The sequence below is a fragment of the Mobula hypostoma genome, chromosome 6, assembly GCF_963921235.1.
Source record: "Mobula hypostoma chromosome 6, sMobHyp1.1, whole genome shotgun sequence".
Classification (NCBI taxonomy): domain Eukaryota; kingdom Metazoa; phylum Chordata; class Chondrichthyes; order Myliobatiformes; family Myliobatidae; genus Mobula; species Mobula hypostoma.
The window spans coordinates 100,369,125-100,390,607 of NC_086102.1; the positions used below are offsets into that span (position 1 = coordinate 100,369,125).

General features: G+C 42.2%; 1 protein-coding gene across 1 annotated transcript in view; it reads left to right on the forward strand.

The window, feature by feature from the left end:
* pdia5 (protein disulfide isomerase family A, member 5) overlaps nt 1-21,483 on the forward strand; it is a 215,339-nt gene that overhangs the window by 102,561 nt on the left and 91,295 nt on the right. The window contains exons 12-14 of the mRNA XM_063049955.1: nt 6,593-6,663; nt 6,894-7,057; nt 10,190-10,320. Coding sequence (XP_062906025.1) covers nt 6,593-6,663; nt 6,894-7,057; nt 10,190-10,320 — 366 coding nt within the window. The remainder of the gene's footprint in view (nt 1-6,592; nt 6,664-6,893; nt 7,058-10,189; nt 10,321-21,483) is intronic.

Below are 21,483 nucleotides of genomic sequence, written 5' to 3' on the forward strand. Positions count from 1 at the left end.
GATGTATCAGTATTACAGTGGAGTAAAGAGAATTACAGAGGCATGAAAGAGGCGTTGCCCAGAATTGATTGCAAAAGAGTACTGGCAGGGATGATGGCAGAGCAGCAATGGCTAAAATTTTTGGAAGCAGTTTGGAAGACACAAGATATATACATCCCAAAGAGGAAGAATGTATTCTTAAGGAACCATAGCTAACAAGAGAAGTCAAAGCAGACATAAAAGCCAAAGAGAGGGCATACAATAGAGCAAACATTAGTGGAAATTTAGAATGGGAAGCTTTTGAAAAACAACTGAAGGCAATTGAAGTCATCAAGAAAGAAAGGATGCAATATGAAGGTAAGCTAGACAATAGTATTCTTCTTCAGCTGTCCATCGATTTTCGATGTTGACTGAGGCCTGGGCAAGGTTGTATGGAAGACCAGCAGTTGCCCATGCTGCAAGTCTCCCCTCTCCACGCCACCCTTGTTGTCCAAGGGAAGGGCACTAGGACCTATACAGCTTGGCACCAGTGTCATCGCAGAGCACTTGGCCATGCGCCACACCACAATAGTATTAAAGAGGATACAAAAAAAAAGTTTCTTCAGATATGTAAAGAGAGGCAAAAGTAGATATTGGACTGCTGGAAAATTATGCTGGAAAGGTAGTAATTGTGCTGTGAAGACAAGGAAATGGCAGATGAACAGAATAAGTTCACTGTGAAAGGTGCTAGCAGTAGCCAGAAGTTTGAGAGTGTCAGGTGGCAGACAGTATGTGAAGTTGCCATCACCAGGGAGAAGGTTCTTCGGAAACTGAAAGTTCTGAAGGCAGATAAGACACCTGGACCAGATGTCTACACTCCCAGGTTCTGAAAGAGGTGGCTGAAGAGATTATGGAGGCATTAGTAATGATCTTTCAAGAATCAGTTGATTCTGGCATGGTTCTGGAGGACTGGAAAATTGCAAATGTATCTCCACTCTTCAAGAAGGGAGAGAGACTGAAGAAAGGAAACTATTGGCCAGTGTGTCTGACCTCAGTCGTTGGGAAGGTGTTGGAATGATATGGTTTTGAGATACTTGGGAGCACATGATAAAATAAGCTATAGACAGCATGGCTTCTTTAAGGAAAAATATTGTCTGACAAATCTATTGGAATTCTTTGAAGAAATAACAAGCTGAATAGACAAAGGAGAATCGGTGGATGTGTGTACTTATAATTTCAGAAGGCCTTTGACAAGGTGCCACACGAGTCTTAAAAAGTTAAGAGCCCATGCTATTGAAAGAAAAGTACTAGCATGTATGGAGCATTGTCTGACTGGCAGGAGACAAAGAGTGGGAATAAAGTGGGTTTTTTCTGGTTAGCTGCCAGTGATTAGTGGTGTTCCTCAGGGGTCTCTGTTGGGACGGCTTCTTTTTACATTATATATCAATGATTTGGATGACGGAAGTGATGGCTTCGTGGGCAAGTTTTCAGATGACACAAAGATGGGTGGAGGGGCATGTAGTTTTGAGGAAGTAGAGGGGCTACAGAGGACTGAGACAGATTAGGAGAAACGGCAAAGAAGTGACAAATGAAATACAGTTTTGGGACGTATATGGTCATTGACTTTGGTAGAAGAAATAAAAACGTAGACTATTTTCTAAATGGAGAGACAATTCAAAGATCTGAGGTGCAAAGGGACTTGGGAGTCCTTGTGCAGGATCACTAAAGATTAATTTGCAAGTTGTGTCAGTGGTACGCAAGGCAAATGTGAATTTAGCTTTCATTTTGAGAAGACTAGAATATAAAAGCAAGTATGTAATTTGAGGCTTTATAAAGCTCTAGTGAGGCCTCACTTGGAGTATTGAGAGCAGTTTTGCGCCCCTTATCTAAGAAAGGTTGTGATGACATTGGAGATGGTTCCAAGGAGGTTCATGAAATTATTCCAGGATTGACAGGCTTATCATATGAGGTGTGTTTGATGGCTCTGGGCCTCTACTCGCTGAAATCCTGAAGAATGAGGGTTGACCTCATTGAAACCTATCAAATTTTTTAATGCTTGTTTTCATTGTGCTGTGATCTGTTTTCTTTATGAATGGACAGGTTGGAGAGATTAGTTGACCTTTACCCAGAGCCTTAAGCCTCTTACCAAATCCCAGACCAATGAAAGAAAAAGGATGTCTACTTTGCATTTTCCAGTACTCTTACCCCTTCTCAAAAAGAGTTATAAATGATCAGGCAAGATTGCAACTCTGGCTGCTGCCACTAATGCTGGAACCTCAGCTTCCACATACAGGTGCATTAGCAGCGTAGCAGTTTGAATGACGCAATTACAGCTTGGGGCGTTGGAGTTCGGAGTTAAATTCTAGTGTCCTCTGTATGAAAATTTATATCTTCTTCCTGTGGGCACATGGGTTTCCTCCAAGTTTTTCCCACAATCCAGAGGCAGTTCGTAGGTTAATTGGTTATTGTAAATTGTCCTGTGAATAGGCTATGGTTAAATTGGTAGGTTGCTGAGAGCCATGGCTCGTTGGGCCAGCCTGTTCAACGCTGTATCTCTAAATAAGTGAAATAAATATTACTGGGTCTTGATTGCATGGTGTCATTTTAACAATGAAAGAGACTAGATGGCAGCGATCCACAGTGTCTTGGAGCTGTGCCAGAAAGCTAAACAAAGTCAGGTACTGAAATCGTGAGTTAATCAATACAACACTCGTTATTGGCGGTACTTGAATTAGGGACAATGGGAGCTAAACAGCAGCACAGTTTGTGGCGTAATCACATTTCAGCAAGAAGTGACATCAGACCGAGCCTCTTCCTCAGCGAGGAGCTGATAAAATCTAACAGGTTTAGTCCTCGCCAGCTATTATTTCCACATTCTGCGCATTGTGGTTGCCAAGTGAAATGAGTTTTTGAGGCTTTTCAGGAAGGCAGGCATTACACAAAGCTGTTTCCTCTATCCCAAATGTGGCAATGAAGATGCAAAGAAGTTAGGTGCCATGCACTAGTGATCATTTTCAGTCTTCCCTGACTGATTGTATATAATAGCAAGTTTTCACTAAATTGTTGCCCAATCACTTTGTTACACTTGCTCTAAAAATCTCTTGATTTCAGTCTTGAATGCACTCAATGATTGTCAACAACATTCTGCAAAGAAGTACATTCTCTGAGTGAGGAAATCAAACTACTGACCACAGCAAAATAATCAACAGAGAAATGACAATCACCTGTAACTTGCCCACATAGAGGCACATTGAATCTCCCCCAAAAAACAGATGATGCCAAAGAAAAGGACTGTGTCAGGAAGAAAGGAATTAAATGTTCTCTGGAGGGACTGAAGAAGCAAGGTTTATTCTGTTGGATGGCGGGGCTCGGTAGCATAGCAGTTAGCATAATGCATTGCAGCGACCTGGGTTCAATTTCTGCCACTGTCTGTAAGGAGTTTATACGTTCTCCCTGTGATTGTGTAGATTTCCTCTGGGTGCTCAGGTTTCCTCAAAAACTCCAAAGACATATGGGTTAGCGTTGGTAAGTTGTGGGCATGTTATGTTAGCACTGGAAACATGGGTACACTTGTGGGCTGCCCCCAGCACATTCTCAGAGTCATTGACGCAAGCACTGTATGTTTCGATGTGCGCATGACAAGTAAAGCTGATCTTCTTTTATTTAATATATGTATTATGTAACCATACACAGTAAGAAACTCCCAATGATATGGGTCAGAGAATGATCAGCAACAGAAGGACACAGTCAAGAAAAATTGATAGGAGTGTTTGAAGTGAAATGTGATCACGTAGCAAATTATGACCTGTGCAATGTGAAGACATAATTGAAGCAGATTCAATACTGATTCTATTGCAGAAAAGGGTGTGAAAATAGAGATAAATAAGTTCAAAATGGATAGCTTTCATAGAACCAGACGTAACCTCATATTATGATATATATTTTCTTCTATCTGCTAATTAATAGGCTGAATATATTTTATAACTACTGAGGTATCTATTAAAATGAGATAAATATACCTTGTCCTCTGTAAAGAGGTTTTAAATTCAGGTTCTCTTGACTATCGCCCGGTAGCACTCACAGCGACAGTGATGAAATGCTTTGAGAGGTTGGTTATGACTAGACTGAACTCCTGCCTCAGCAAGAACCTGGATCCATCGCAATTTGCCTATCGCCACAATAGGCAGACACAATCTCAATGGCTGTCTTCACGGCTTTAGACCACCTCAACAACAAAAAAGACTTATGTCAGGATGCTGTTCATCGACTACAGCTCAGCGTTTAATACCATCATTCCCACAATCCTGATTGAGAAGTTGTAGAACCTGGGCCTCTGTACCTCCCTCTACAATTGGATCCTCGACTTCCTTTCCAGAAGACCACAGTCTGTGTGGATCGCTGATAACCAACACTGGCGCACCTCAGGTGTGTGCTTAGCCCACTGCTCTACTCTCTATATACCCATAACTGTCTGGCTAGGCATAGCTCAAATACCATCTATAAATTTGCTGACAATACAACCATTGTTGGTAGAATCTCAGGTGGTGACAAGAGGGCATACAGGAATGAGATATGCCAACACTTCGAATGGTGCTACAGCAACAACCTGGCACTCAATGCCGGTAAGACAAAAGAGCTGATTGTGGACCTCTGGAAGAGTAAGACGAAGGAGCACATACCAATCCTCATAAAGGGATCAAAAGTGGAGAGAGTGAGCAGCTTCAAGTTCCTGGGTGTCAAGATCTCTGAGGACCTAACCTGGTCCCAACATATCGATGTAGTTATAAAGAAGGCAAGACAGCCATGTCAACAAATACACTCAAAAACTTCTATAGTTGTACTGTGGAAAGCATTCTGACAGGCTGCATCACTGTCTGGTATGGAGGGGCTACTGCGCAGGACCGAAAGAAGCTGTAGAAGGTTAAGTCAGCTCCATCTTGGGCACTAGCCTACAAAGTACCCAGGACATCTTTAGGGAGCAGTGTCTCAGAAAGGCAGCGTCCATTATTAAGGACCTCCAGCACCCAGGGCATGCCCTTTTCTCACTGTTACCATCAGGTAGGAGATACAAAAGCCTGAAGGCACACACTCAGCTTCTTCTCCTCTGCCATCCGATTCCTAAATGAACATTGAAGCTTTGGACACTACTTCATTTTTTTAATATGCAGTATTTCTGTTTTAACATGTTTTTTAAAACTTTTCAATATACATAATTGATTTACTTGTTTATTTATTATCTTTTTTTATTTATTATTTTTTCTCTCTGCTAGATTATGTATTGTATTGAACTGCTGCTGCTAAGTTAACAAATTTCACATTACATGCCGGTCATAATAAACCTGATTCCGATTCTGATTGTTGACAGGTGTGCATGAGTAAAACTGTATTCATTGCTGAGGCAGCAGCTGGTAACAGTCACAGTATCAGGAAGTTATTAAACATGAAAATAATAGCTAAGGACTAACCCTGTCATGTCCTGTCTGCTTATCGCTCAGGCAGAGTGGTTTGGCCTTGTTTGCTGCTACTTACTGCTCACAAATTAAGTCATCACTTAGTTAACCAATTCAAGTACCATCAATTACAGAGAGTCAGTGATGAGTTGCAATATTTTAGCCTCTGTCTCTGTTTAGTTTATTGATAGAACTGACCTGAAGTTGTGCATCATTTGTCCAGTCTCTCAGTTTCCACCTTCTTTAGCTCGCAACTCACCAACCACTTTGTCCTTTTTTTTCTGGCACTGGATATTGGCTAATTGGTGAAAGCTTAAAAAAGTGATGTAAGTTGAAAATTTAATGAGCAGGAGAGTTCTCTCTCCTGCCTTATACTCAACTCTCGATTAACACCTGGATTGCAGATTACCGTCATCTAATGGCAAGGTTATTCCTTGTACAAAATGTCTGCAGTGTCAGTAAAAGTAACTATTCCATTAGTTTTCTTTACGAAGTACTTCAGCACTTCGGGGGAGGGGCGGCACAGTAGCAAAGTGGTTAGCATAACACTCTTACAACGCCAACTAATACCAATCAGGGTTCAATTCCTGCTGTTGGCTGTAAGGAGTTAGCATGCTGTCCTTGTGATCACGTGGGTTTCCTCCAGGTGCTCCGCTTGCGAGCTGCCCCAGCACATCTGTGCTAATTTGATTTGACACAAACAACACATTTCCCTATTGATGTACATATGATAAAGCCAATCCTTAAGCGGATGTAAAGCAATTTTGGCCAGCAATTGTTTTATTTTTACTTTCTCTCCCTGTCCATAGAATTTTGATGATTTATGGGCACAGACCTCTTTGCCTCCTTTGACCTCCAATGCTGGTAGTTTCTCACCATTTTCTTCGTGCATTAACCAATTAATACCATCCTGTTTTCTTTGAACTGTGCTAGATCACTTGAGATAGCAGTAGATTATGACTTAGATGAAGATCAGACCACATGTTTTGAGTAATTAATGGAGAAAGCCAGGTAATTGAAAAGAGTTCAGAAACTTTTTCTTGCCAGTGTAAATAATAGATGTGAAGCGTAAAATGGCCTCCACCTGTCTGTAAAATTTTTTGACAGTACAATATTGTATGGAGCTGAAGGTCAAAAGCTACTTCCAGTAAGTGCATCTAATTTTCATTCTCTTTTCAACTCAGGGTGTGGGCATTGTAAAAAGATGAAGCCAGATTATGAAGAAGCTGCTGAATTGCTGAACAACAACAATAATGTAAGGAAATATTTCTGTTCTTTCCCAACACTTGTTTCTGTTTAGCCAAACTTGTGGTAATTGAATAGATACATGCAAGAAAGGAGAACTATTTATCCCATAGCTTCTTCCTCTCTTTCAAACTTCAAGGTACTTGTTGAATTTCACCCCTTTTTTTTCTTCCCTTTCTGTCCTCGCCCTCCTTGCTCTCTCCCCCCGCTTCCAGTCACTGTTTTCCATTGTCATCCTAGAGCCCAGGTGTTTTGGCTGCAGTGGATGTGACAACCCACAAGAACTTGGGAGAGAAGTACCAAATTACTGGCTTCCCAACACTCAAGTACTTTGAAAATGCAGAAGAGAAGTGGACACTTCCGCACCTACGAACCAAGGACAAAATCATCGAATGGCTGCACAAGTATGTACTGTTGCTGACTAAACATCGTAACCTGTGCTTCCATATAACTTGCATGGGTTGCACAGAGTGCAAGATAAAGTATATTGCTTGACGTTGGGAAGATGGTGCAGTGATTAAGTACGGAAAGTAGACCTGTATTTGACTAATAACTTGCACTCCTGAGAGGTGCAGCTCGCCTGCTTCTCTCTTTAGATCTACAGAGAAAATGCATTTAGCCACCAAAGTGGATCATATTTATGGAATTCCTTTAAAGCAATAAAACAAGTTTAAGAACATACGATTCTGCAGATTTGGAAGTCTTGAGTAACACACATAAAATGCTGGAGGAACTCAGAATCAGAATCAGTTTTAATATCACTGGCATATGTTGTGAAATTTGTAGTTTTGTGGCAGTAGTATATAATAATTTGCAATACATTGTTTTTAAAAACTATAAATTACAACTAGAAATACATATAAAATATAAAAGCATAGTGCAAAAAGAGATCAAATAATAAAGTGAGTTAGTGTACATAGATTCATTGTCCATTCAGAAATCTGATGGCTGAGGAGAAGAAGCGGACCCTGAAACATCGAGTGTGTGTCTTCAGGCTCCTGTACCACCTCCTTGATGGTAGCAATGAAAAGGCAGCACAGCAGTGTAGTGGTTAGCACGCTTTGTAGTACCAGTGCCTGGGTTCATTTCCTGCCGCAGTCTGTCAGGAGTTTGTACGTTCTTCCTGTGGCCACATGGGTTTCCTCCGTTTGCTCCAGTTTCTTGCCACAGTCCAAAAGCATACCGGTTAGTAGGTGAATTGGTTATTGTAAGTTGTCCCGTAATTAGGCTGGGGTTAAATTGGTGGTTGCTGGGTCGTGTTGGCTAGAAGGGTCTGTTCTGTGCTGTATCTCAATAAATAAATAAAATAAAGAGGGTATATCCTGAGTGACAGGGGTCTTAATGATGGATGCCACCTTTTTGAGGCATCACCTTTTGAAGGTGGCCTCTGCTGGGGAGACTAACGCCCATGATGGAGTTGGCTAAGTTTATAACTTTCTGTAGCTTTTTCCAATCCTGTGCAGTGGCTCCTCCATACGAGACAGTGATGCAACCAGTCAGAATGCTCTCCACAGTACTTCTGTAGAAATTTGCAAGTGTCTTTGGTAAGAACATAGAACATAGAATAGTACAGCACAATACAGGCCCTTCGGCCCACAATGTTGTGCCGACCCTTAAACCCTGCCTCCCATATAACCCCTTACCTTAAATTCTTCCATATACCTGTCTAGTAGTCTATTAAATCTCACTGGTGTATCTGCCTCCACCACTGACTCAGGCAGTGCATTCCATGCACCAACCACTCTCTGAGTAAAAAACCTTCCTCTAATATCCCCCTTGAACTTTCCACCCCTTACCTTAAAGCCATGTCCTCTTGTACTGAGCAATGGTGCCCTGGGGAAGAGGCGCTGGCTGTCCACTCTATCTATTCCTCTTAATATCTTGTATACCTCTATCATGTCTCCTCTCATCCTTCTTCTCTCCAAAGAGTAAAGCCCTAGCTCCCTTAATCTCTGATCATAATCCATACTCTCTAAACCAGGGAGCATTCTGATAAATCTACTCTGTACCCTTTCCAATGCTTCCACATCCTTCCTATAGTGAGGCGACCAGAACATACCAATTCTCATCAAACTCCAAATGAAAAATAGCATGCCTTCTTGTTGCTGTTGCCTTGGGAGAGATACGGGAGAAATTACTGGAAATTGGAGAAGTCGATGTTCATGATATCAAATTGAAGGTCACCCCGGCCGAATATAAGTTGTTGCTCCTCCAACCTGAGTTACCCTCTCATTCCTTCCCTTTCCTTCCCCTCACCTACTCATCACTTCTCTCTGGTTCCTCTCCTCCTCCTCTTTTACTCTTCCATCTATCCTCTCCCAGCTTCTTACTTCATCCCCCTTCCCCACTCAGCTACCATCTGTTACCTTGTACTCCTCTCTCTCTCCCCCTCACCTTTTAATCCTGGTTTCTGCTTGCTTCCTTTCCAGTCCTGATGAAGGGTCTCAGCCTGAAATGTTTATTCTCTTCCATAGATGCTGCCTGACTTGCTGAGTTCCTCCATCATTTTGTGTGGTCATTAAGCAAGTTCAGTAGCCTGCATAGGACTGATTATCAAACGACACCAAAGTCTTCAGGATCTTTTAGGATGGGTGAAGAAAACTTGATCAAATATATTTTCGCGGAACTCAGTGGGTAGGCAGCATCAGTGGAGAGAAATAGACAGTGGAAGTTTCAGGTCAAGACTTTTCATCTGTACTAATTAATGACAAGGTGATGGGGGCCAATGAATTGGAAACTGATTTGGTATGAGGTGTTCTGTAGGTGCGAAGGGGCAACACAGGAGGACAAGTTGGATTTGCCTATGGGTTGTAAGTTCAGTAGTGCAAGAGCAGTCAGAAACAATAGGCCTACCATGGCATTCTTCATTGTGAATCTCGGGAGGGAAATGAAAATGGTCATCGTGGGATTCAGAAACTGTCATGTTTGAGGTTTCGAAGGGGAGATCTGCTGAAGTGATGGTGTATGATGATATTTGGTGGAACTGTGGTTCCAAGATGGGTATGAGAAAGTGTCCGAGAGCTGCCATCCAGACTGTAAGGCAGAGGTTATTGAAGGGATGAGGAGCTACTTGCAGGACAGGGCCAATGAACACATATATATCTAGAGGAGATCCAGTCCCTTCATAGATCTGGGACACCTCGTGCTCACAACCATTTTAACAGCCTCCAATTCTCTGGCTCTCATTGTCTCATCCTTAAGCTAACTCAGAATCAGGTTTATTATAACTGACTTATGTTATGAAATGTGTTTTGTGGCAGCAGTACAGTGCATTACATAAAAATACTATAAATTACAATCAGAAATATATTAAAAAATAAACAAGAAGTGCAAAAGGTTTGGTAGTGTTTATGGTCCATTCAGAAATCTGATGGTAGAGGGAAAGAAATTATTCCTCAAACTTTGAGAGTCCGTCCTGTACCTCCTCGCTGATGGTAGCAAAAGAGATTATTTTCATAAGATGCTGCAGCATGGCTTATCTAAGTTCTGTTTGTTGCAATGTTCTTTTCCATTTTCTCCTTTTTCCTTCCTACCAGTCCACAAGCCCCTCCACCGCCCGAACAGTCTTGGGATGAACAGGAAACCAATGTCATCCATCTCAGTGTCGAAGATTTTAAAGAGTTTTTAAAGAAAAAGAAACAAGCTCTGGTCATGTTCTATGCCCCCTGTAAGTTTTGCATTTTTCTAACCTTAGATGAATTCTTGAACCTATTACTTTCTCTGCCACTAGAATTCTGAAGAGGGAGTCTAGGAGTGAACTGTTGCACAGATTTGATATGTTCTTTTATTTATTCACTTGTAGATGCAAGTGTATATCCATCCTTAATGGTGAACAACTTTCCTGAACCCTTGCAGTCCTTCTGGTGACATTGTATTTGAGTAAAAAAGTTAGCCATATAACATATAACAATTACAGCATGGAAACAGGCCATCTCAGCCCTTCTAGTCCATGCTGAACTCTTACTCTCACCTAGTCCCACCGACCTGCACTCAGTCCATAACCCTCCATTCCTTTCTTGTCCATATATCTATCCAATTTTACTTTAAATGACAACATCGAACCTGCCTCAACCACTTCTGCTGGAAGCTAGTTCAAGATTAAGACCCACTTATAGCAAAGTTATGATACTTAGAAGGATGTTTCCTACAGTGGAAGAGTCTAGGATCAGAGGGCACAGCGTCAGAATACAATGATGTCTGTTTAGAACAGAGACGGAGAGGAATTTCTTTAGCCAGCAGGTGGTGAATCTGTGGTCAGCATTAATACAGATGGCTGTGGAGGCCAAGTCATTGGGTAGACTTAAAGTGAAAGTTGTTAGGTTCTTGATTGGTAAGGACGTCAAAGATTACAGGAAAAAGGCTGGAGAATAGGGTTGAAAGTGATAATAAGTTAACCATGATGGAATGGTGGAGCAGACTTGATAGGCTGAATAGCCCAGTACTGCTTCTATGTCTTACTGAGGCTGTCCATTGAACGGGATTGAACATGGATATGGCAACTTAGCTGCCAGAGCAGAATGATATGGAGAGCAAGCTGCTGCCCATGCAGTAGGCTTCCCCTGTCCACGCAAGAGTTCAAAGCTGAACTCACCTTAAAAACTCTGGCTCCAGATTTTTTCCTTGGGGTTTACTCCTGAAGCCTTCCCCATGAGTAGATATAGCCACAAGTCAGTGGAGATTTGAGATCAGACTTTTCCTTCTCATAGGTGAGCTGCCAACCACAGCTGATGAGCCCCATCTGCTGAAGTGACTAGTTTTATGGCACCAGTAACCTGCATTTGCTGCTTCTCTTGTCAGTAGAAACAATTCACATAGGATGAGCAGCTAAACCACACGTGAAGGCCAGGCGCTGGACTTGGTTGCCATATTTGAGATAGTGATCACAATTCTACCTCCTTTAGCATTGGAAAGGGATAGGAACAGACAAGTTAGGGAAACATTTAATTGGAGTAAGGGGAAATATGAGGCTATCAGGCAGAAACTTGGAAGCATAAATTGGAAACAGATGTTCTCAGGGAAATGTACAGAAGAAATGTGGCAAATGTTCAGGAGATATTTGTGTGGGGTTCTGCATTGGTATGTTCCAGTGAGATGGATAGGATGATAAGGTACAGGAACCGTGGTGTACAAAGGCTGTTGTAAATCCAGTCAAGAAGAAATGAAGAGCTTATGAAAGGTTCAAAAAACTAGGTAATGATAGAGATCTAGAAAATTGCTAGGCTAGCAGGAAGGAGCTTAAGGAAGAAATTAGGAGAGCCAGAAGGGGCCGTGAGAAGGCCTTGGCAAACAGGATAAAGGAAAACCCCAAGGCATTCTACAAGTATGTGAAGAGCAAGAGGATAAGACGTGAGAGAATAGGACCAATCAAGTGTGACAGTGGAAGAGTGTGTATGGAACCAGAGGAGATAGCAGAGGTAATTAATGAATACTTTGCTTCAGTATTCACTACAGAAAAGTATATTGGCGATTGTAGGGATGACTTGCAGTGGACTGAAGAGCTTGAGCATGTAGACATTAAGGAAGGGGATGTGCTGGAGCTTTTGGAAAGCATTGAGTTAGTTAAGTCACCGGGATCGGACAGGATGCTCCCCAGGCTACTGTGGGAAGCGAGGGAGGAGATTGCTGAGCCTCTGGCGATGATCTTTGCATCATCAATGAGGACGGGAGAGGTTCCAGAGGATTGGAAGGTTGCGGATGTTGTTCCCTTATTCAAGAAAGGGAGTAGAGATAGCCCAGGAAATTACAGACCAGTGAGTCTTACTTCAGTGTTTGGTAAGTTGATTGAGAAGATCCTGAGAGGCAGAATTTATGAACATTTAGAGGGATAATATGATTAGGAATAGTCAGCATGGCTTTGTCAAAGGCAGGTCATGCCGTACGAACCTGATTGAATTTTTTGAGGATGTAACTGAGCACATTGATGAAGGTAGAGCCGTAAATCTAGTGTATATGGATTTCAGCAAGGCATTTGATAAGGTACCCCATGCAAGGTAATTGAGAAAGTAAGGAGGCATGGGATCCAAGGGGACATTGCTTGTGGAACAAGAACTGGCTTGCCCACAGAAGGCAAAGAGTGGTTCTAGACGGGTCATATTCTGCATGGAGGTCAGTCACCAGTGGTGTGCCTCAGGGATCTGTTCTGGGACCCCTACTCTTTGTGATTTTTATAAATGACCTGGATGAGAAAGTGAAGGGATGGGTTAGTAAATTTGCTGATGACACAAGGTTAGGGGTGTTGTGGATAGTGTGGAGGGCTGTCAGAGGGTATAGCAGGACATTGATAAGATGCAAAACTGGGCTGAGAAGTGGCAGATGGAGTTCAACCCAGATAAGTGTGAGGTGGTTCCTTTTGGTAGGTCAAATATGATGGCAGAATATAACGTTAATAGTCATAGTCATACTTCAATGATCTGGGGGGAAATTGGATTTTCGTTACAGTTACTCCATAAATAATAAATAGTAATAAAACCATAAATAGTTAAATAGTAATACGTAAATTATGCCAGGAAATAAGTCCAGGACCAGTCTATTGGCTCAGGGTGTCTGACCCTCCAAGGGAGGAGTTGTAAAGTTTGATGGCCACAGGCAGGAATGATTTCCTATGACGCTCTGTGTTGCATCTCGGTGGAATGAGTCTCTGGCTAAATGTACTCCTGTGCCCAACCAGTGCATTATGTAGTGGATGGGAGACATTGTCCAAGATGGCATGCAACTTGGACAGCATCCGCTTTTCAGACACCACCGTCAGAGTCAAGTCAAGTCAAGTCAAGTCAAATTTATTTATAAAGCACATTTAAAAACAACCCATGTTGGCCAAAGTGCTGTACAAACCATAACAGGTAGCTAAAATCACAAATACAAGAAACACAGATATAAACAACAAGGCACACAGTTTATAGGCACAAAATAAAGAACAAAATGAGCCTAGGCAGAAGCCAAAAATCAGCCACATCAGGAAGATTCATCCGTTAGTCTTGCATGACCATGGATCTGCACCTGGAAAGTCTTCACTCTCCAGGGCGCTGGCCTGAGCAAGGTTGTATGGAAGACTAGCAGTTGCCCATGCTGCAAGTATCCCCTCTCCATGACACCAATGTTGTACAAGGGAAGGGCATTAGGACCCAAACAGGGCATTAGGACCAGTGTCGTCGCAAAGCAATGTGTGATTAAGTGCCTTGCTCAAGGACACAACACATGTTGCCTCGACTGGGGCTCGAACTCACAACCTTCAGGTTGCTAGTCCAATTGGCCACGTGCCCACTAGGAAGATTCAAACGCTGGTGAATAAAGGTAAGTTTTGAACCTGGACTTAAAAGAGTCAATGGAGGGGGCAGATCTGATAGGGAGGGGAATGCCGTTCCACGGTCTAGGGGCTACAACAGCAAATGCACGGTCACCCCTGAACTTAAATTTAGTTTGCGGGACAGCCAGGAGCCCCAGGTCAGCCGACCTGAAGAACCTGGAAGTAGAATAAGGGGTTAGAAGATCCGCGATATAAGAGGGGCCAGCCCACTTAGGGCTTTATAAGCAAACAGGAGAACCTTAAAATCAGTTCTAAACCATACTGGTAGCTAGTGGAGAGAGGCCAGGATAGAAGTACTATGGTCCCTCTTCCAGGCACCTGTCCGGAGCCTGGCTGCGACATTCTGGACCAGTTGCAGGTGGGACGGGAATGACTGACAATCCCAGTATACAGGGAGTTGGAGTAGTCCAAACAGGAGGATATAAGGGCGTGGTAAGATTCTTGGCAGTGTGGAGGATCAGAAGGACCTTGGGGTCCAAGCCCATAGGACACTCAAAGCTGCTACACAGGTTGTCTCTGTGGTTAAGAAGGCATACGGTGCATTGACCTTCATCAACCGTGGGATTGAGTTTAAGAGCCAAGAGGTAATGTTGCAGCTGTATAGGACCCTGGTCAGACCCCACTTGGAGTACTGTGCTCAATTCTGGTCGCCTCACTACAGGAAGGGCGTGGAAACCATAGAAAGGGTGCGGAGGAGATTTACAAGGATGTTACTTGGATTGGGGAGCATGCCTTATGAGAATAGGTTGTGTGAACTCGGCCTTTTCTCCTTGGAGCGACGGAGGATGAGAGGTGACCTGATAGAGGTGTACAAGATAATGAGTCCCATTGATCGTGTGTATAGTCAGAAGCTTTTACCCTGGGCTGAAATGGCCAGCACAAGGGGGCATAGTTTTAAGGTGCTTGGAAGTAGGTACAGAGGAAGTGTCAGGGGTAAGTAAGCTTTTTACGCAGAGAGTGGTGAGTGCGTGGAATGGGCTGCCGGCAGTGGTGGTGGAGGTGGAAACAATAGGGTTTTTTAAGAGACTCCTGGATAGGTGCGTGGAGCTTAGAAAAATAGAGGGCTATGGGTAAGCCTAGGTAGTTCTAAGGTAAGGACATGTTCGGCACAGCTTTGTGGGCCAAAGGGCCTGTATTGTGCTGTAGGTTTTCTATGTTTTTATATAGTTTGCTGATTTGGGAATACTTTTGATGAGTAACTTCCATTGTTTTATTGATTGGTGCACACAACAGCCACAGTTTACTAGTGATGGAAGAGTGAATTTTTCAGGTGGCAAATGGGATACAAATTAAGCATGTTTCTTTGTGGATTTGTCACACCACTCTTGGAATATGGTGACCCTTATCTAAGAAAGGATGTGCTGGATTTGGGAGAGTTCATCAAAGGTTCACAAAAGTGATCCCAGAAATGAAAGGGTTAATGTATGAGGAACGTTTGATGACTCTGGGCCTGTACTCGCTGGAGGTTAGAAGAATGAGAGGGGGATCTCATTGAAACCCCTTAAATATTGAAAGGCCTAGAAAGAGTGGACGTAAAGAGGATGTTTGTAATAGTGGGGGAGTTTAGGACAGAAAGCACAGCCTCATAAAACAAGGACGTCCCTTCAGAACAGAGATGGCGGAACAGACTGGATGGGCCAAGCAACCCCATTCTGCTGTTACATCTTTTGGTCTTCTGGATAAGAATGGGTCAGTGCAGTGCATCGTCTTAAAAATAGAAGAAGCTGGATAAGGAATAGCTTCTGGAGAAAATGTGGGGTGAATTGACAGTTTATAAATGGGGGCTGTATTGATATCTTTTTGAAGGAAGAATTATGAATTATGGAGAAATTACAAATATTGTGCAGTGGAAAACTGTTGTCAAAGGCTGTTAATAGATTAACATGTTTTAAAAGTGAGGGCAGAGGACGAGATTGGTGCAAAAGAATCATAAATGGACTCTTGATATAGGTTATTAAATTTAAAATTATCTTATTTAGAACTAGCGTTCAGGGGAAATGGAAGTTTAGGGAGCTCCAAGTCATCTCATGGTTTGTATTAATTGACAGGAAAGCAAGCCTCCTATGTTATTATTGCCTTAAGCACAAGGGAAGAAAAAGCTTTCTTGAACCTTTATTTTTTAAACTGTTGAACATTTGTGGACTATGAAGGTATTGCATTTGAGCTTAAGAGGAATGGGACAGGAATGCTCAGAGATTTAATGGTTGAGTTCTCGTAAAGCAGGCTTTAATATTAAATTTTACTGAGAGCACCAACTAGAAGGTGTTTCACCACACAAATGGATGTTGCAGGTATGATGCTTTACCATAGAAGTTGTACAAGGAAGAAAACGTTGTAACTTTTCAAGGAAAGGTAGATGAGATCCTGAAACAGCTGAGAAAATTGAACTAAAGAGAAGAGAGGAAGTTTATACTGAGACTTAGGTGAGAGTTTAGTGGGACTAGTCTGGGTTGTTTTGGGCAGCATGGTAGTGTAGTGGTTAGCACAGTTGTCTTCACAGCACCAGTGATCACTGATCAGGGTTCAGTTCCCATTGTGTCTGTAAAAAGTTTGTATATTCTCCCCGTGACCATGTGTGTTTCCTCTGGGGACTCCACTTTCCTCCCACATTCCAATGATGGGTTACGGTTAGTAGGTTATGGGCATGCTTTGCTGGCGCCAGAAGCATGGTGGTGCTTGAAGTCTGCCCCCAGCACACTTCTCATTGATTTTGATTTAGTACAAACAATGCATTTCACTGTATGTTTTGATGTACCTGTAACAAATAAAGCTAGCCTCTTTTAACAAAGAGCCAGCCAGCATTGACTGAAGTAGCCAAAAAGTTGACTTCTGTGTGATAGACAGTGGGTTCTGGTTAATTGGGACAGCCATTTATTTGGGACAATTCTTAAATAGCAAAAACAAATCAAGAAAATAGCCGGGATTCCCTTAGTTTATTTGGGACATTATGCCACTTAATTGGGACTGGAGACTGTTGCCAAACAGTTTCTAACTAGTGTCAGTTGCATGCTCTTGTTTGGTTGTTAGACACTACACCGTGCTTAGAGTGAACAATGTTTAAATAGAAACAACAGGAATTCTGCAGATGCTGGAAATTCAAGCAACATACATCAAAGTTGCTGGTGAACGCAGCAGGCCAGGCAGCATCTATAGGAAGAGGCGCAGTCGACGTTTCAGGCCGAGACCCTGACGAAGGGTCCTGGCCTGAAACGTCGACTGCGCCTCTTCCTATAGATGCTGCTTGGCCTGCTGCGTTCACCAGCAACGTTAATGTTTAAATAGCACCGGTTGCACATATCTGTGTTCAAAAAGTAGTGATTTTTGCTCACTGAGGTTTCAAGCATTCAGGCTTGGAGATGCCAGAAATAGCTGGGAGTGAAAATGAAACAATTTCACAACTTCAACAAATTGGAAAATACAATTAGTTTGAATGTATGGACAGTCACCTTGAATGTTACAATTAGAATGAAGATTTGGAGGATGCAGTCATTGAAAGCATTGTATGAAGGCAGTCTTATCTGTGCTAGGTGTCTGTGCTGATTTTGTTCATTTACGGTCAATAAAAGCTGACTTCCTCCATCATAACTATTTGGAATTAATACACAGTTTTATAGTGTAATAGTATTTATAGTGTTCTAATTTATTCTGTATTTCATTGAAGTACATAATATTTTACTCAGTTAAACAGTAGTTTGGCTTTTTGATACTTTTTAACTATTTCCATGAAATTTCAGATAATTGGAGCAGCCACTTAATTGGGTCAAAATGCACTGGTTCTGATATGTCCTAATTAACTGGAATCCACTGTACTCTCTATTTCAGTGAGACAGGTACTTCAACAATATGCCCTATTCTGAGCATGGAGAATGGAAATGCATCTTCTGCTATGGCTGTGCTGCCTACACATTGTGCTTAAATACTGTCTCTCGCATACATCTCTTTTCACATTGCCATCCCTTCACAATTTTTGATGTAGCACTAACTTGAACACACTAGCAAAGATTAAACTTTGTGGAGTCGTAGAGGAGAAATAAATCACCCTCTGGCATTCCTAATGATTCAAAGCAAAATGCTGTTGTTGCAGAAATTCTGGAAAGGTGCCAAATTTTTTGAAAATACTCAACCTGTCAAGCAGAATCAGGGAGAGAAAAACAAGGTTATCCTTTCATATCAGTGAGAATTCGTAAGAACCAGTACTGATGGAATGTTACTGAACTGAAACCTTTACTCAGTTTTTTTATTTCCATCATTTTTGGTTCTTATTTCTAAAGTATTAATGAAAAGCTGTTCTGTCAGTCAGTGTGTAATAATAATGGAACTGCTGTTTAGGTATAAAATGATATTTTCAAAAGGGACAACTGAAAAACATCTTTCTCAGATGTCATATGGGACCTGCTCAGCGTTATCTGTTCCCATTCGCTTTAGTTTTTCCAGTTTGATTTTATTGACGCTTCTTATTGCTTCGGAAGTTGATCTTATTTAGAATCAGGTTTATTATCACTGATCTACTGTATATGTTGTGAAATATGAAAATCTAAATGTTGTCACACACTATGAAACTGCTGAGTTTACAACATTGCCTTTGGGAATTTGTTTCTATTTGATACTCCCAAAATAAAGCAACAGAAATATCACCAATAAGCGACAATTTAATTCCAGCTTTATTTAGTGGTCAGAAGGTCAATTGTGTTCCATTCTGGTTGGCTATAATTGGGAAGGATGTGGAAGTTTAGAGATTTACCAGGATGCTAAATTAGAGAGCACGCCTTATGAGGAAAGCTTGAGTGATCTACAGCCTTTCACTTTGGAGGAAAGAAGGATGAGAGGTGACCAGAGAGAGGTCTACAAGATGTTAAGAGGCATTGATAGAGTGGACAACCAACACCCTTTTCCCAGTGGCTAATACAAGAGGCATAATTTTAGGGTGATTGGAGGGAAGTATAGGGGAATGTCGGAGATGTTTTTTTACACATAGACTGGTGGGGCCGTGGAACGCTCTGCCAGGGGTGGTGGTAGAGGCAGTTAGAGATATTTAAGAGACTCTTAGATGGGGTCATGGATAAAAATGGAGGACTATGTGGGAGGGAAGTGTTAGATTGATCTCGGAGTGTGACAGTTAAAAGGTCAGCACTACATTGTGGGCTGCAGAGCCTGGACTGTGCTGCACTGTTCTGTGCTCTGTCTAATTGAGGATCTGTAAACAACTGTTACCTGGTGCAACATTCAGCAGATTTTCCTTAGCTTATAATATTTTCAACGTGAGTTATTTTGTGTGATATTTTGCATTCATTTGTGAGTTACAAAGCATATGATATCAACTGATCTGAAAGTAAGGCAGTTTTCAGCTCTGGACAAAACCTGAAGATTTTTCAGAAACAGGTGATCACTTTTAAAAGGCCAGTGTTAACCACATAGTCATAGTTATACTTTATTGATCCCGGGGGAAATTGGTTTTCGTTACAGTTGCATCATAAATAATAAATAGTAATAGAACCATAAATAGTTAAATAGTAATATGTAAATTATGCCAGTAAATTATGAAATAAGTCCAGGACTAGCCTATCGGCTCAGGGTATCTGACCCTCGAAGGGAGGAGTTGTAAAGTTTGATGGCCACAGGCAGGAATGACTTCCTGTGACGCTCTGTGCTGCATCTCGGAGGAATGAGTCTCTGGCTGAATGTACTCCTGTGCCCAACCAGTACATTATGTAGTGGATGGGAGACATTGTCCAAGATGGCATGCAACTTAGACAGCATGCTCTTTTCAGACACCACCGTGAGAGAATCCAGTTCCATCCCCACAACATCACTGGCCTTACGAATGAGTTTGTTGATTCTGTTGGTGTCTGCTACCCTCAGCCTGCTGCCCCAGCACACAACAGCAAACATGATCGCACTGGCCACCACAGACTCGTAGAACATCCTCAGCATTGTCCGGCAGATGTTAAAGGACCTCAGTCTCCTCAGGAAATAGAGGTGGCTCTGACCCTTCTTGTAGACAGCCTCAGTGTTCTTTGACCAGTCCAGTTTATTGTCAATTCATATCCCCAGGTATTTGTAATGAAAAAATGAAAAAACATATGAAAAAATGTAGCAAGCTTGTCCTTGCAGTGACTTTGTAAAGCAAGAGACTTTCTCAAATAACTGCCTATAACCTCTTGTCTTCACCTATCATCCCACCAGCCTCTGCATCCAGTATATCATTCACCGTAACTTCTGCCATCTCCAAATCCCACCACCAAGCACATCTTTCCCTCCCTCCCACTTTCTGCTTTCCACAGGAATCGCTCCCTATGCGACTCCCTTGTCCATTCATCCCTCCCCACTGATCTTGCTCCTGGTACTTATCCTTGCAAGCGCTGCCCTACACCTCCTCCCTCAGAGCTCTTTCCAGGTGAGGCAATACTTCACATGTGAATCTGTTGTGGTCATATACTGAGTCCGGTGCTCTCGGTGTGGCCTCTTGTATATCGGTGAGACCTGATGTAAATTGGGAGACTACTTTGCTCAATCTGCCAGAAAAAGTGGGATCTCCCAGTGGCCACCCATTTTAATTCTACTTCCCATTACCTTTTCCTCTCTCACTTCATCTTCTCGCCTGCCCATCGCGTCCCTCTGGTGCTTCTCCCCCCTTTTCTTTCTTTCAGGCCTTCAATCTTCTCCTATTAGATTCCCCCTATATCTCTTTCACCTATCAACTTTCCAACTCTTTACTTCACCCCTCCCTCCCACCCCATTTCACCTAACACCTTGTGGTTTTTCCTCCCACCTCCCACTTTCTTACTCTGATTCTTCATCTTTTTTTTCCAGCCCTGATGAAACATCGACTGTAGTCTTTTTCCATAGATACTGCCTGGCCTGCTGAGTTCCTCCAGCATTTCGTGTGTGTTGTTTGGATTTCCAGCATCTGCAGATTTTCTCTTGTTTGTGATTGGCCTATAACCTGATCTACGTTTGCATGAAAAAGTTTGTGAACCCTTTACCTGTTCTTTTTTGCATAATTACTCATAAAATGTGGTCTGATCTTCATCTAAGTCACAATAATAGACAAACACAATATGCCTAAACTAATACACCAATGGTTGTACTACTTGTCAATACTGAGTACACCATTTAAACGATCATAGTCTAGGTTCAAAAAAGTATGTGAACCTCTGGGGTAATGCCTTCTACAAAAGCTATCTAAAGTCAGGTGTTCCAATCAATGAGATAAGATTGGAGGTGTGGGTTTTAGAGGTACTCTGCCCTATAAAAAAGACACACAAAGTTAGGTTTCTGACAGAGCCTGCTCTACTCAAGAACTGTCTATGTGCACCATGCTTCAATCAAAACAACTTTCATAGAACCTTCAAAGAAAAGTTGTAGAGATGCATGAAGCTGGAAAAGGCTACAAAAAACATTTCTAAATACCTGAGAATTCAACAGTCCACAGTAAGAGAAATTGTCCACAAATGGAGGAAATTTAGTACTGTTGCTACTCTCCCGAGGAGTGGGCAACCTGCAAAGATCACACCAAGAGCACAACGT